Below are 16,647 nucleotides of genomic sequence, written 5' to 3'. Positions count from 1 at the left end.
CCAACAGTTTGAAGCCATCTGCCAGGGGTTTCAAAATAAGACTATATCAAGAGTCAGTCAAAGCCAGCTATTAGAGAGAGTGCCAGGAGTCACAACCCAGGAATTGTGCCAGAGGACTAGTTCCGAGAAATGAAGCTGTGAAAAGTCTAGGAAGAAAATTGAAAACACATCAGAAGTCTACTGATGTCTAGCCAAATGCCGAGATTAACAGAAAATAATTGATCCTTTCCTTTCTTGGAACACACAAGGGCTAGCCTTGTTGGACAAGGCCAACCTAAGAACTCTAGCAGTGAGATGCCCCAAACTACATGTCTCCGAGCTCACCATATGGCTCAGTTAGAGAAACTCCAATCTACTGGAGCCTGACATTTTCCAACCAAGCTTAGATATTTTATGAGCTGTGTCAAACCAAGCTAACCAACAGATCTATCTGATTTTGTCATTCTTAAGGTAAACAGTATAATATACCTTTCAACTCAGCACAGTTGACCAACTGGAAATTGAAAACTGATTCTAGTCTGTTTCTATAGTTTCAGCAAAGTGACACTGTTGAGTTGCTGGCCACTGTACCTTCCATCTCTTTTATTATTAATTCAGATACAGTGAAAAATATCTCTCATATGGTTAACTCATTATGGAGTCGGATGATTAGTTCATCCAGTCCAAGCCTGGGGAACCTGTGGTCCCCAGATATTACTGAAAACAGCTCCCAGCATCTTTCACCCTTGGTTCAGCACCTGAGAGTTGAAGTTCAGTAATGTGGGAAAAGCCATAGCTTCCCCATTTTTGAATGAACCAATATTTTTTTATTTTGATAGGTTGAAACTCTTGAGGAATGTGAACAGAGGACTTTCTTGGCTCTGCTATATCAAATCTATTCATGGAAGATGTCAGGAATTGAAACAGTAAGCTTCTGCATGGAAATTATGTGTTTTGCACAAAGATATGAGCCTTTTATGAAAAGTTATTTAATAAAAACTATGCTGGATCAGACCAAGGATGGACAGCCAAATGCTATGGTCAAGACGGCTGTAGATATCTTTTTTTGTTGTTTCCCATCTTCAGAGACAAAGAAGCAGAATATAGCTGTCCTGTCTATTAGTAGTCCTGTCTGAAGTCTTCTTGAATTTTTCCAGCTCTCCTTTGAGTTGAAATAACCTAATCTATGTGCTGCTCGAACATGGGAACCCTTCCAAGACAATCCTCATAAATGATCCTGAATGTAACAAGCTAAGACCCACAGATGACACCTATTACCTTACCTTTTTCACAAATTCATTAATCTTATGGTATTGTCCACTTGGACAACTCAGCTCTTCTGTTCTCAGTGCAGTTTTGTTTTCTTTAGGTAGATGACCCTTCAAGCTGAATTGCTCGGATGATGGCTTATTCAGAGGAATCTTGCTCACCATCTCCTTTGGAGATTCTGGCTTCGTATGTCTTCCTTTGCTGTTCTGAACTGGGGGAAAGTCAAAGAATGTTCGGACAACATCTTCCATATTCTCGAATCTCACTCCAACCTGAAAAAATGACGCACAATATTTAGAATGCCACGGGCTCAGATGTTCTGCTGCCTGACTTGTAAGGACCATTTTGGATTTCATCTTAAAACCCTAAAGGCTTGGGAGACCAGTTATCTGTTTGCTTCCTTCCATATTTTGCCACGGGGGCCCTTTAACCTTTTCCAAGTGGCCCCCAACAAATGAGGGAGATGGTCAATGAAAAGGTTTATTCAATAGCAATGTGACCTTGGTGGAATGCTTTTCCTTCGGCACTAGAGGAGGATCTTTTTATTTTCCCAGGCATTTTAGGAAACTTTTAGAGTGACTGAAAAACAATTGGTTTTTACATGTATTCTGATTTTATGCTTCATGTTTATTATTATCATCAGTATTAATATTAGCATTACTATAGTTGGTACTCATTTGTCTTTTGGTGCTGTTACTATCGCTTTCCATTGGCTTAGTATCATATTATATAGGAAATGATTGGCTGACAACCATTCAGGAGATGGTTGCATAAATAAACACTGGCCACACATGCATTATCAGTAAAGAGAATTCTCTCTTTGCCTGTTCACAGAAAAGCTGTTAAAATCAACACCCAGATAAGCAGGGATCAGCACCAGACAAACAATCAGGGAGAAAACAAGACCCTAATCAAGGAACTACCAAGGAGAAAACCACACTCCCACCAACACTGACTATCAGCCAATCCTCCCTGCTGTATATAAACAGGGAGAAAACCTCACACTGATTAGCATTCATGTTGTTACCTAGCTGGGAAGCAAAATGTCTGTAAGAAAACAACCAAGCTCAGAGAACACCAAGGACTCCACGTAACTGTATCCCTTTCATTTCAAAACACCTTGTTAGGAAGATTCTGTGTGATTCTAGCCTAGGAAAAAGATAACTCTTGAGATGAATCCAGGGCCATAGAACCTGATCTTTTCAACAGATCCATGCATAGCCAGGGAACCGTAATTTTTCAGCATGACATTTGGAAATCGACCACAACAAAACCAAAAATAGACACAAACTGAAATGGTGAACTCTAATTCCACATACTGTATGTAAGTTGACGGGACTGGTGATGGAGTCTTGCTTCAATATGGGAAATAAGGCAGACTTTTCTACTCCCTCTGAAGAAAGGAAAGTAGCTACAAGAGTGGAGGGCAGAGCTCTTGGTGCACACAGGACAGTCTGTTGGGCAGGAACCAACCCATTGCTGTTGGTTCCTACCTATCTAGAGGGACACCAGCCTGGGGAATGCTGATCTTGGTTGGACCAGTGACCTGACTTGGGATAAGAAGTTTCTTCTGTTCCTGCGAATACAAAACTGCATTCCCGCACTTGTCAATCTTACATGCATCATTGGCACTTAACATGTTTCAGGTAACTTGCCTCTAAGAGGTTGAGAGCACGTCCCAGCAGATGAATTGTGAAATTGGTCAGGATCGAACGTGGGATAAAAGAGGCAGGTGAAAAGATGATCTTGGCTTCGGCATTTCCACTTGCCATCGCTGCAAGGTAAAGAGTCCCCAAATCACATCAGTTAGAAGAAAAACTTGTCTTACTGAAGTGCATGTCTTGATTATGCAGGTATATATTTCAAATATGCGTTTGAGTGCACATCTGTATTCGTCTTTCTTTAATACTATGTAGAAAAAGATTCCCTATAGCCAGAAACAGGGAGAAAGGCAAATGGTTTTCTCTATGAAAGCATGTATTTCTTTTGTTTCTTTCTTTTGTATAGAAAAAAGTTCTAAACATTAAGGCAGTGTTTCTCAACCTTGGCCACTTTAAGATGTGTGGACTTCAACTCCCAGAATTCCCCAGCCAGTCTTCTGGGAGTTGAAGTCCACACATCTTAAAGTGGCCAAGGTTGAGAAACACTGCCTTAAAGAATAAAATACAGAATCCACAGACATGATGGCCACGTTTTTTCATAATCTGAAAAAAGGTCTACAGATAATTTCAGATGTCTGGAGAAATGTGATTCAAGGCATAACTCAAACATTCAATTATTGATCATTTGGTGTTGCCCAAAGTTTAAGGGCTAATGCATAAAAACATAAGGACTTAACCTGATATTCATTCATTCATTCATTCATTCATTCATTCATTCATTCATTCATTCATTCTTCTCAAAGCATGGTGGTTAATCTACCTGAGTGGAAGGTAACATCTGTGTAGGAAGAAAACTTCCATGTTTCCCAGTCAAATTCCTTGCTAATGATGTCTTCAGGCAGAGAATTCCTAAGTTGCTGTTTCAGTGGGTCTTCTGTTCTTAAGAGCTCCGAAAGATGGCTCCAGACAAAAGAGCCCACTTTAAAAGAAAAGATATATAGACACCAAAAAACAGTTCAATTATTGGAAAACATAAGCTAAACCTGAAGTGGAATACAGCATGATCCGCCCTAACGTGATGACCTCAGAGAAGTTGGATTACTACTGCACTTCCATCTTTTAAAAATCCAAAATGTTATGACCAGATTCTTACATTGGAATAATCCATTAATATACTTTGATGATCTGAGGCTGAATCTCTAGGGCAAATACAGGCACTATTCATAAACCATAGTGTGCGGCTTTGTGTCCTAAGTGAAGCCAGCAAACTGCAGCTGGTTCAATAAACTGTTTAATCCAACTCTAGTTTAATGAAGATAGGTGAACAGGCCTATAACATATCTGCAAAGACATTTTGCACATTGTAGTCCTAAGCATGTCTTCCTAGAAGTAGAGTCCCATTGAGTTCAGTGGCACTTTTCCCCAATTAAATATGCATATGACTGCATCCTAAATAATACAATAATGTGTTAATTCAGAAGAAAGAAAGAAAGAAAGTCCCTTAGAATTCAGTGAAGCTTGTAACCAAATCCTTGCACATAGGAAATAGCTAAATCTTCCAGAGGTGAGGAATATCTAGGGAAAGACCACCTCTTACCTTGGCTGGATTTCTCCTCCTGCAAAGTCCATTTAATGTGGTTAAATAAGACTTTGCTTGGACATTTCATGGCCATAAGATAAGAAGCAATTCTTATTTCAACATTCTCATCGTAGGTTTGAAACAGATGGACCAATACAGCACGCTAACATGAAGGAATCAACAACATAGAATCAGTTTATCAAATGGGGATCACATCTGTCCATTTCTCATTCCATTTTCTCAACAATCTCATTAACTACTGATTAGGCTTAATACAAGATTTTGCTAAAGCTTGATATTCAAATGTAAACATTCCTTATTTTCTATAGAAGAAACAAACTACTGGGTGCTGGTCAAGCAGTCATTCTGAACTACTTATTTTGTAACATGTCATTAAAGCATAATTTATGCTAACCATAGTCTGGAAATCAATCGTGCCTTTGTAAGCCACTCTGGATAAAAAAAAAAACAATGCTAGGTTTTGAAGTATGGCCTGCAAATTAAAAAATAAAATAAAATAAGAAATGAAATGAAATGAAATAAAATAAAATACAGTAAATCAATATATGCACTATTCTAAGTGCAACTACACTCAGTATTTTGCATTCAGTTCTGGTCACATCAAAATGGTGTTATAGAATTGGAAAAGATTAAGGGCGACTTATATGATTGCAAAGCTAGAATCAACTTTCTTTTGAGGAAAGGTTATAATAGCTTGGTTCACATGCCAGTTAAGCTATAAGGGGTTTGGTTTTAGCTTCATATGTGTGCAAATCCAAACACTAGGGTTTGTAAATCATGGTTTATGGCTAAGGCAATGTCTGATTTGAGTCCTTATTACCTAAGAATCAAACCATTAGGGCTTTTTAAAGAACCGTGATTAAGATGACGTTTGCTATTAATGTAGCATTTTAGCTCAAATAAAAAGCAAGTGAAGAAATAAATCGATACAATAGATCCCACTTTCATAATACCAGATCCCAGGATCGTCCACTGAAGCTGGATGGAAGAGAGTTGGATCTTGGGGTCACCTATTCAGAACTATCAGTTGCGTCCTCGGTACCCTAAATGACTCCTTCCTTCTCTACCACATTAACATATATTTTATTGAAAATGAGATGGATGATAAATCAACTCTACATCACCCACATTGGCTGCACAGGGAATGCGCTGAAAGGCTTCAATGGCTGCCAGCCGGATTTCAGTAGGGTTGCTTTTCAGCGCTGCACAGGAACTCAGGAGAGTTGTCAAAGAAGTTGCTGCCAGTCCTGCATTTCCAATTGCATTTAAAATCAGTTCCATCTGAGAAGCCAAAGTGAAGTGGAATGAGACACCTCACAAATTAGTCTGGAAGGACCACAGCCCTCAAAACAAGAGAAGACTTGTTTTTCTTTGTCCTTAATCAAGCAGGAAGACTCTACCTGAGCAGTTCCCTCCAATTTGGACCCAGTACATTTTCTTCCTAGGCGTCTTCCAAGAATTTTCATAATCCTCAGTACTGCTGGTACTTGGTCACAGCTGGCTCTCGTGGAGCAGAAGTGGTGCAGCAAAGATGTTAACCCTAAGAACGTTATTTGCCGCTCCTTGGGTAACTCTAACAGAGGCTGAACAAGAGAGAGGTAGGAAAATAAACCCTTTATGTTACATAATTGGGGAGAAAAAATCAAGAAGATTAAGTTAGCCCTGGAGACAAATGTGATGAGGAACCTGACAGGTTCTAGGGAGAATCTGGAGAGCATGACAGAAGATCTGAGTGGTATGGACCAGTGGTGTACCTGAAGGAAGGCACCTGATCTTAATCAACTATGACAGACTCGGAGGGACCCAGGAACTGAAACAAAACATCTCTATTTCTGCCCTCCTGTCCTTAAGTCTGAGCCCAGGCGCTTTTGACATATGACCTAAAATTATGATGTTCGAATTGATTCATTCTTTATATATTTATTTTTCGTATGTGTGCCTGTGTGCTCCTGAGAAAGCTAGCCCGTAGTGGTTTATAACATCAGACAAGAAGAAAACTACATAAAAACAAATTAACCTACCAATAACCAGCAAGGAAATCAATCATACAACAACCTGTGATTTTTATGATGATTCTGGTTTACCCATTTTGGTTTCTAAACCATGGCTTTTTTAGATGAACCTCTTGCGCGAATACAGCTGATACATCTACACAAGCAGCCACAATCATGCCATCAGTTATCTTGCTTACAGCCAAAGCATCAATCATGCCTGCAGTGGGCTCTGGGATGAAGGCAAGTGACCTCAGGAAACGCTCAACGTGGTCATCTTCCACTTCTTGCAAAATGATCAGCTTTTTCATCAGGACAACGCAGGGTTCAGTTGCGCAAAAGGGAAGCGCGTCCAACAGAGGTTGCCTGAAAGAAATATGAGAATGGCAACACAATTGGGACATGTAAAGAATTGACAGTTTGATAGGTTGAGACTGACAGATTGATAGGCTAGTTGATAGTTCAGATTGATAGGTTCACAGGTTGAGATTCATAGGTTGAGCTTGAATCCAGATTAATCTATGGGACATAAACGCAACCCTAAGACAGACAGATGGCTGATCTAGACAGGTTAGCCCTGTGAGAAGGCAAAGGGTGTTTTCCCCATCCATGGGCTCTACATTGTTTATTAGCCCCAGCTGGATGCTTACAACCAAGAAAACTCAATTTTCACAGAGGCTCATTTGATTTATTGAAAGGAAAATGGATTGTTACAGAATTTGAAAACTGGCTATGTATATATTTTAGTCTCCATTTATCATGAGGATACAAAGGCTGAGCCTCCTTGATACCTTTGATCCTCTTTCTAACTGTCTCTTGACTTAATGGGGAGGTTGCTACCCATTTAGAAAAGATAAATGAAATATTGTTATTTGGCAGTATTTTGCAAACATCCATTCTCGTTTTCAGAATTCCATTCCACTGTGGCTGAAAGATTTGGTATCATGGAAATAATTCAAATTCATTTGATTTGCCTATCAAGTGAATTTGAATTATTTCCATGGTGCCAAATCTTTCAGCCACAGTGGAATGGAATTCTGAAAACGAGAATGGATGTTTGCAAAATATTGAGAGAGGAAAATAGAAAGAGAAAAATCCTAACTTTGGTTGGCTGGCTATTTTCTCCATGGCTCAGGAGTTCTTTAAGATAGACAAGAAGATGGACAAATTGATGGAACTTGGCCAGGAGGGAAAGAAATGGATAGTAATGAATGGCTGGTTTGATGGTTGGATGTCAAAACCCTGCATCGTCTGGTAATTTTTCACTTCTGTGTATTAAAATGACAATTAAGCCGCAACTTTGCAGAATTCTGGAAGTCTCTGGGAGTTGCAGGTAGCCCTGGAGTAAAAGGCTGGGCACCTCTGCTTTACGTTGATAGGGAGGATCTTGGGATTCATTTATTTACTGAACATCCATAGATTTAAAAAATGTAAGGTTGATATGAACTATATAAAAGTAGTTCAGGAAAAACAAAAGACATCCAACAATCAAACTTTGGAACCAACATTGCATATCAAAAATGAGGACTATTTATGAAACAGATCTAACATCTAATGGCAATTGCAGTGGTGCAAATCTCACAGCTTTCATAGAAGTTGCACTAAATAGATCTCTTAGTAAGAAGCAAACAAATTCCACTGGGGGCCAACATAGCCATCTACTGCTTAGGGGGAAGACTAGCTTGGTATTAAGACAGCTCAGTAGGACATGTTCAACTCTCTCAACCTCGTGCCTCAGCACATATGTAAGTGTTCTTGATATGGGATTTGTTGAATCTCCTCTGGATCATACTCAAAGGTAGAGCATCCAGTGTCATAAGTATGAACACCCTTCTAAGTGGAGCAGAGTAAGAGATCTTGGGGTTGAACTTGAGAAATCCTAATTAAACATTCCCCATTGCTATGTGACCTGCTTCTAGGCCTATTTTATCTGCCTTACCAGTTGTCTCGACATTTGGAAGAAGGTCTCTGCCATAGGTTCATTAAGGTATCAGTGGAGACCTGTCGAAGTGCAAACACCAAGTTCAGGAATTGGTCTGTAGGCTGGGGAGAAAAAAGGACCTGGATCAGTGTTCACAAGTTTAAAAATCATCAGTCTGAAAAATGTCTCCCAGTACCAAATTGGGTGGAATGCAAAACATCATAACCATGTTCTGGAAAGGATTTATCCTGGAGGGACTGGAAAAATTGCAGAGAAGAAAAGTGAAGTCTCCTTCAAATCAGACTCAACTTCTGGTAACTCCACAGATATCTCTTTATAGTTTTCTTGATGACAAGACAGAAGTGGTTTTCATTTTTCCAGGATGTTTTAAACTTTCTTGTCTAATTTACAGACCTTCCATAGCCCTTGGATGGTGGTTTCTCATCCAAGTGCTAACTAGGTCCAATCTTGTTTAACATTTTCAGGATCAGCCAAAGTTGACTAGATGTTGCCACTTAGTGGACATGGGAAAATCACACCCATTTATATATCTTTTGTAGCTAGAACCATCTCCAAACTTAACTTGCAAAATCTTTATACTCTTTGTGTTTATTTTTAAACATCTTCCCCCCTTTTTCCTTCTTGCTAGCCATTGTTACATTTTACTCGTAGAACACCTGAAGGAACAGGTTGGGGACATAAGAAGCCCTGGAGAAGCTAAGAGTGATTGGTAAGAGTCAGCAATGACTTGATGACATATAATCAGTCAGTTAAGAGGCAACTTTGGTAGAGCTCTGGAGGTCAAATATAATGGGGTCATGTGTTTATGGATCCTCAAGCTATGTACCCATGCTTTTCTAGAGCTTCTGCAATTAAAAAAAAAAGAAATCAAGCAAAAGTCTTGTTAATTTGAGGGGAATCTAACTCACAGGGAGTTCCCATCCCCCAAATCAACTCTTTCTTTCCTACCTCCCTTTGTATAGCTTCCTCTTTCTCCATGTCTGCCTCCAAGCCTTTTGCTCAATTCACAGCCCATTATTTAATCTGCATTTACATTCAATCTGTTCCTACAATGGGTGGACAACAACTCTATAGAGGCTCCCCTGTGAGTGACAAGCATTTCCTCCTCTGCTTTCAATGGGGATGAGTGAGATTCCTCCCAACCCTCTTTTATTCTTGTTTTGCTTGCCTGAATGGAACGTATAATCTCACCCCATTTGAAAGCAAAATAATAGCAGGGAACAAGTGAGACTATGCCTGGCTAGCAGAGATGGGGTTTCCAGGCAATCTTGTGGACCTTTCCCATAAGCCTCTCCCTAGACAAGCGATTTTGTTTTTTTAAAGGATGCAGATTTGGAGATAAGGAGAATGGGTGGGTTGGAACAGAGAATATAACACAGTTATAGAGATGTAATCAACACAGGACATAGGGAGAATATTAATAATTCACCTCTTTTTTAAAGGCAGACAAATTACCATGGGCAGAGACATACGTTCTGCTCAAGTCAGAATAATACTGTTTAGATCACCAGTGGCTTGCTGTCAGATTGAGGCGTCTATTGAACGAGTAGTTTTCATACGAATTACATGAACGTTATTAAATTAAGAATCAGTAGTTTTTCTTCCAGGCTCAGGCAACTTTGGCACCCCAAGCATTATGAGATCTTGTATGAGGAGGATTTTTTAAAAAAATGTAAGTCGTTGGCATCCTTATGGGAGATCTTGTGAAGATTCTGGGATTGCCTACAAGGTTGAGGACATTTCATGCAGTTGAGAGAACTTATGATTCTACCCAAAATATTTTATTTTATTTGGGAGGAGCTGAAGGCAATCTTGGAGGTGTGGCAGGTGCTCTAGAGTTAGAGGGTTCTGTGTGGCCAATCATGATCACATTCGATAAGCTACCTCAGTATCCATGGTAGGTTTCATGCAGAGCTTCTGGAGTACATCAGCTACTTTTTTCACCTCCTCCTCTTTGGACAATGGTGCCATTTTCTCTTTTTCATAGAGCAAGCTACTTTCATAGATGTCACTAGTGGCTACTAGAGAAATGAAACCAGCATTATATTACAGAAGTAGGAAATAAACAATGATATTTGTTCCCTAACATGGAACAATACGTCTATTCTTCTTCCTTGGTTAATTGAAGTACCTATTTTATTTTGGACACCAAGGATAAGCAACATCTCCAAAGTACTTCTGTCCAGAAACAGTGAATTAAAGAAGTAGCAATTCACTGTTCTTTAGCTCTACCCAATAGTAGGGTTGGCCACGCAACAGTCATCCCATTCATTTTTTCTTGCTTGGAGGCATCAACAAACCTTTTTCCTGGAATACAGCATCAGCTTCAGTGTGGAAGAGCTTCAATACTGTCCGAGTCTGCATCTTCACTCCATTGCCCTTCCTTGCAGGAGGTGTAACAAGGTGGGACTCAATACATTTGATTTCTGCAAGGATTCCCTTCTCCTCAAACCGCTGGACACATTCAAGTTTGGATGACAGAAGCTGCTCCTAGGATTGTAACAGACACATGGGATCTAGTGGGAGCAGTGATATGTACCTAATCAAAGCCATTTTAGACATAAAATGGAGGCCAATTATTTTTCATTTAGTGATGCTCTAACTGACATCACTGTTGCTAAAAACCACCCCAAAGCAGGACACAATTAAAGAACAATTTACAATAAGTTAAGTTGTAATGACTTTCAACTTCAATAAATAAATAACTTGTAAATTCAATTCAATAAAATCCAACATAGTTAAAACATATTCTCCCTACAACATATAAATGTCATAAAAAATGGCAAAACAGGACACTGATTTTTCCCAAAAATGGGATCCCCTTTTACTTATTTATTGAATTTGCATTCTACTTGGCGGATCACATTTTATATATACAGTAGAACCCTGGTTTACTGGAGAAAGAGGCATGTCTGTTACTCCCAAGAGCCTGTTAAATCCAAAAATACATCATTCATATCATTACACCATTTCTATCATTATGTTGCAATGCAAAAAGACTAGTTTGAATGTAACAGATTTATCTGTTGAATTCCGACGGTGTGCCAATGGCAAACATGGATGTTATATCGAAAGTCCATTAAACTGAACAGATGGTTTCTATACAGTGATGTAGACCTGATCAACAGCCCAGCAAAATAGGGAGAGAATAAGAATTTCTTGCTCCTTGAATGAACACCAAGGAGGATCCATTCCTGACAGGGCTGAACATTTAATACAAGTTGACACTGGGTAAACTGAAGTTTCCTTCCAATATCTAGACTCCACTTCCACACTCACACTCACTAGCACTGATGAAGTTACCTAGTTGGGTAATGAAATGTCTGTAAGCAAACAACCAAGCCCAGAGAACACCAAGGACTCCACAATACCTAGACTGTTTTCAAGTGCATTATAATCAGCCACTAAGGCTTGGTGCCATTGTTCTTACCAATGCATTGGGAAGAGCCACAGATCTCAGAAAAGTAAATCCAGAAAAATGTTGAGAACACAGGTTGAAATCTTTCATCTTCAGAAGAAGTGTGCCTTTCTGTTGGTACTGAGTGGGACATTTCCCTGAAATATCCACCTAAAGTAGCAATGCATCAAGAAAACAAAATCAGGATTACTGTCCTTAGTTCCCAGATGTGTAATTCCAACCCATAACTTAACAGAAATAAATTAGATAGAGTGAGAAATGGCACTGAGGATAGGAATGAGACACTTCTGGGCCATAGACCTCATTCAGTTTGTGAGGCTGACAAATCTCGGTGTCCTGGCTCTCTCCCATCAGATCTAACAGTGTGTCACACTTACAGACATTGTAGTTGGGATGTTGCAACCCCAGCAATGGTTTGTTCCCTCTGTCCCCTCCTCCTTCTAAAAATGCAATCTTTAGCTGAGATATAAATAGTAGCAGCAATGGGTCAGAGGAGCATGGGGTTGCCAAACTCACAATGCACAATTTTCTTGCCAACTTCACAAGAGGTTACTGAGACATTTGATTCAGAGATTCAATGGTGATTCAATGGATTTGACCATTTGATTCCATGTTCCAAACTGAATCTCTGAAAGATTCAAAGTATTGGATCAAATGATTCAATTTCTGAAAGATTCTGACCTGCTCTAGAGATATGATCAGCACTCACACACTTTCTTCAAGTTGAAAAACCAAACCAAATCGATTTTCAATTTTCCAAATCAGTCTGGAAGTCCAAATTAAACTGATTATCTGGATTTGACTTTTCAAATTGATTTTGCAATAGAAATCAAGTCAAGGCTTATTTGCATACCCTGGGCCAATAAACTAAAATAAACCAATCCTGATAGTCAATGTGGAGATGCAATGCAGGTAGAAAAAGGAGGGAGGGGCCTTTGAATTATGGTCAGAAGCACAGTTATCTTCACTTTTCACACCCTTCCTCACAGGCACTCCTTTCCAAAAGTTTGCCAATCTTTGATTTCGGGTGGTGTCAAGAAGCAACTCAGATCAAAGGCAGCAGTATTACTAATGCAAATATCAAAAACTGACGTTCAATATCTGGAAAGCTTTAAGAATGAGATTAAAAATAATATATGGATGGGCTGAACTCAGTTTTGAGATCAAAAGGGTTCACCTCTTCCACAGTGCTGTTGGCAGCTGCTATCGGTGATGATGTCTGGAGAGCACTGAGGATACCCCGTTTGATGTTTAGTGCCCAAGTTGGCTCATTCTTCTGGGGAAAGATCTTCAGAACTTTCCCATTATGAAAACAAAACCACAGCGGGTATCGCTCCAGTACTTCCCTAGAAGACAGCAAAGGGGAAGATTTGTTTTTTTTCCAGTTAGGGTTAGGAAATGTGGACACATGATGGGAAGATGTCACTGTCTGGAGAAGGCTCTAATGCTGGGAAAGGTGGAAAGAAAGAAAAGAGGAGGACAACCAGCAGCAAGGTGGGTGGACTCAGTTACAGTGGTGATGGGGGCACCGTAGGGTAGATCATCATGGAGAAAATCTATCTATGTGGTTGCTAAAAGTTGACACCAGCCTGATGGCACATAACCAATCAAGTTGAGGAAAAGGGATGTCCACATAGTGAACACATTATGTTCACTAGCAATATGTATGGGGAAGTCCACACAGCTTCCTCCACAAACCAGTGAGATCTATCAACATCCATTCAGAGATTCTTTTGGCCAGCAAAAAGCATTTTAGAACAGTCTCTGCAATATAATAAAGGAACATAATTTTATTACATTGCACAGGAACAAATAAAGCTATGTGGAGGACAATTTAGAGTGGGGCCAAATGTCTCCTACCATGAATTAACCCTGCAGAAAATAGCTTTTTGAGCATCCAAAGTTTGTTCCCTATTTTGCAAGAACTTAATGAAACTATTGTTTCTATGGGGAAGGAGGGGGAGCAGGAAAAGGGTTCCCCGTTTAGGCCAACCCTTTGAATTTGCTTGCAAAAAAAATTACCCAACTTTTCCTCCAAAAGAAACCAAAGAATGTTAACAATTTCTCACTTCCCTGGAAGGAAATTGTGCAAAGGATCATAAATTTTGTTTCGTACTTCTCATGCTGTGGGACAAAGGTGGTTGCAAAGTTCTAGGAAAGGTCATCAAAGGACTGCTAATGGGATTCAGATTTATTTTTCCTCCCAGGTTTAACACTCAAGTAAACTCAAAATGGAGCATTGTATTCTTAAGACCTCGTAACAAGTCTTAAGGGACATGCCTCTTGACCAAATGCTTTGATATTCAAGGCATGCATCTGGGTGTCTGATATTAAGGTTTTCTGGAGGGGTTGTGAATGCTTGGTCTGCTCATGCCTCTGGCCAAAAACAGACCAAGACAGGCTTGGCAACCAGTGTTTAAAAGTCTAGGAAAGTAAGTTAATGTGACCAGAGGAGTGGGGGGATTTAACAGGAACAGACAACAGAAAAAGAGATGGGAAAGTGGCTGATATTTGAAGGATTAACCATGACTAAAAGTGAACAGGTTTCTTTGCATACCAATTTACGCTATCTAGATATAAGCCATCAGCCTTTTGAGGTGGTCCAGACAGGAAACCAAAACCATGAGTATTAACACTACTTTTATTGTAAAGTTATAGTAACAGAAGCTTGCAAGTCTGAAAGGATTTCTCCCCTCCCTTGCTTTTACTTTCCAGAAAACTAGGGAGGGTCCCTTCCAAGATGCTTTCCACACCCCTTTTCCTTCCGTGGGCTGATATCTCTTGGCACCTGGCTACAGCTCTTCCTCCTGTCTCCCAAGGTTATTCTCACAGCCCATTACATAAGCTGAATGCACACCACAGAATAAAGCCTAGGTTTGGGTTAATTAAACACAAATATTCTGTTCGTGTAACATGCAATGCTGAAATACACACTGCTATGGCTCAGTGTGACGTCCTGGATCACACAACATGCTAAGCCAAGGGCTGGATTCCCATAGCTCACTGAACCAGCAGTATCCATGGTGTGTGTGCGTGCATAAAAAGGCAAGATGGCAGACATGATGACACAATGTAAATCAGCTTTTGACCACCCCACCCCCAGGGATGCGGCCGCACCGCATCATAAGCTCCCCACCCCCATTTTAGCCTAGTCTATTGTGATGTGCAAACCATATCCTAGAGCACTGTTCTATCTAGGAAAACCTTGTCCACCTCGCTCAAGGGCTGTTGTTTTGGACGCAGAGTTGTTTTACCTTAACCTGTCATTTTCATTTATCAGCTTCACCTCGGATTCAAAGATGGCTTTGATCTGTACTCCTTGCAACTGGGGACAAGAACAGATGTCAACACATTTCAACCTTCAAGTGGCTGAATATAAAAAGTAAGATGGGGGGAAGTTAGAATGTTGTAAACCAGTTTAGGGTTTCAGATCAGAGACCAGGACTGGCCCAAATAATCAAGTACCTTTTGCAATATAAAAGAAAGATGGGGGACAAATATTTTAAACAATCAAAGTTTATAATAATTCTCTATGTTTTGACGGAAAGAAACATACAGTATGCACAAACTCTTGAGCCCTTACAGCAGTGTTTCTCAACCTTGGGAACTTTAAGATGTGTGATCTTCAGCTTCCAGAATTCCCCAGCCAGCATGGGAATTGAAGGCTAAGAACACTGCCTTACAGTAACAGCATATAGAAGGAGAAGTTGGCATGTCTTTTCCTTTGCTCACCTCCCCCAAATAAAACACATCTTTGAGAAATGGGTTGGCAACTTTGCCAGACACAGGCTGGCTCTCCCAAACCTCTCTTTAGCTTGAAATGAGGTTGAAACACATGAGCGTTATTGTTTGCTCCTGCAATCTCTACTTTTCCTTGCTGTGGAACCAAAAATTATCACAAAGCTTATGCTCCTGGTTGGCCGGTAATTATACCTTTGGAACCTGGGTTGGCCTCCTCTGTCTCTTTGCAGAATTGGAGAGGAGGGATGGCTTGGGGCCTAGATATCTAAAAGATCGCCTTTTCCAGATAGATTCTGCTCATCTGATCCAGATGGCCTGAGAACATCTGTTAGGATCCTCACCTACCAGCAGTTGCAACAGGAAGGGGCCCAATGATGGGCATTCTTAGTGGAGGTTCCCTTCCTCTGGAGGTGCTTATCCTTTAAGGCACGGATGATTCCTACTCTTAGGGCTTCCAGAAGCTGACAAAAATTTGGCTTTTCCAGAAGGCCTTTGAGGTTTGACTGTGGAGTCATCAACACCATGAATTAAAATGTAATATTTTGTATTACTATTCCTGTTCTTTATCATTACTATCTGTAAACTGCTTAGAATCCATCTGGATTGAGGTGATAGATAGATGACAGACAGACACAGAAGCACAGGAACTGGGGGAAAATGGTCCATAGAGCAATCTCTGAGTCAGACTTGAATCCAAAGGAGATCTACATTTATCGTATGATGAATTTAGGGTTTTTAAGCTCCACCCTGCCCTGCTCCCAAGTGCTTTTACTTCCAGGTAATTTCCAGCATTACCATCCAACTAATGCTCCTTTGGGTGGTTCATCACACTTGACCACCCTACTCACTTTTAGAATTCGGCGGCAATTTGCCAACACTTCGACCACAGCTGTACTTTCCAGGGTGATGCCACTTCTCTGGTGGGCTCTTCCCTGAAGGAACGTACTGGTAGATGTTGAGTAGCTATAGCTGAATCGGGATCCCAGTGGGATTGTTGGTGTACTATATCCTGCAAAAGCAAAGCAGGTTTTTGAGGCAGTTGCTGTCAGGCCCAGCCCAAGAACAATGATGAAACAGTCCAGCTGAGTACAGTTCCTTTATTTGCT

At 40.3% G+C, this 16,647-nt stretch overlaps 1 protein-coding gene and 1 long non-coding RNA gene across 2 annotated transcripts in view; both read right to left on the bottom strand.

Annotated features, from left to right (window-relative positions):
• The window catches only part of APOLTP (apolipoprotein lipid transfer particle homolog), a 64,797-nt gene extending 53,940 nt beyond the window's left edge, over positions 1 to 10,857 (bottom strand). The window contains exons 1-10 of the mRNA XM_088148126.1: positions 10,683 to 10,857; positions 10,267 to 10,403; positions 8,380 to 8,483; positions 6,641 to 6,806; positions 5,850 to 6,032; positions 5,578 to 5,730; positions 4,447 to 4,591; positions 3,670 to 3,828; positions 2,904 to 3,022; positions 1,263 to 1,520 (exon numbers count right to left, since the gene is read on the bottom strand). Coding sequence (XP_088004252.1) covers positions 1,263 to 1,520; positions 2,904 to 3,022; positions 3,670 to 3,828; positions 4,447 to 4,591; positions 5,578 to 5,730; positions 5,850 to 6,032; positions 6,641 to 6,806; positions 8,380 to 8,483; positions 10,267 to 10,403; positions 10,683 to 10,746 — 1,488 coding nt within the window. The 5' untranslated portion in view covers positions 10,747 to 10,857. The remainder of the gene's footprint in view (positions 1 to 1,262; positions 1,521 to 2,903; positions 3,023 to 3,669; positions 3,829 to 4,446; positions 4,592 to 5,577; positions 5,731 to 5,849; positions 6,033 to 6,640; positions 6,807 to 8,379; positions 8,484 to 10,266; positions 10,404 to 10,682) is intronic.
• A 962-nt stretch (positions 10,858 to 11,819) lies between these two features.
• On the bottom strand, positions 11,820 to 15,125 carry LOC148214817 (uncharacterized). The gene is made up of 3 exons (XR_015797437.1): positions 15,055 to 15,125; positions 12,978 to 13,146; positions 11,820 to 11,950 (listed from the first exon to the last, which is right to left on the bottom strand). It is a non-coding gene; the product is annotated as an uncharacterized LOC148214817 (long non-coding RNA).
• Positions 15,126 to 16,647: the final 1,522 nt, after the last annotated feature.

Source organism: Python bivittatus, unplaced genomic scaffold (assembly GCF_059951505.1).
Source record: "Python bivittatus isolate LINGU-HERP-01145 unplaced genomic scaffold, Pbiv_v1 ctg000560_np1212, whole genome shotgun sequence".
Taxonomy (NCBI): Eukaryota; Metazoa; Chordata; class Lepidosauria; order Squamata; family Pythonidae; genus Python; species Python bivittatus.
This window is presented reverse-complemented; position numbering and strand designations above follow the sequence as displayed.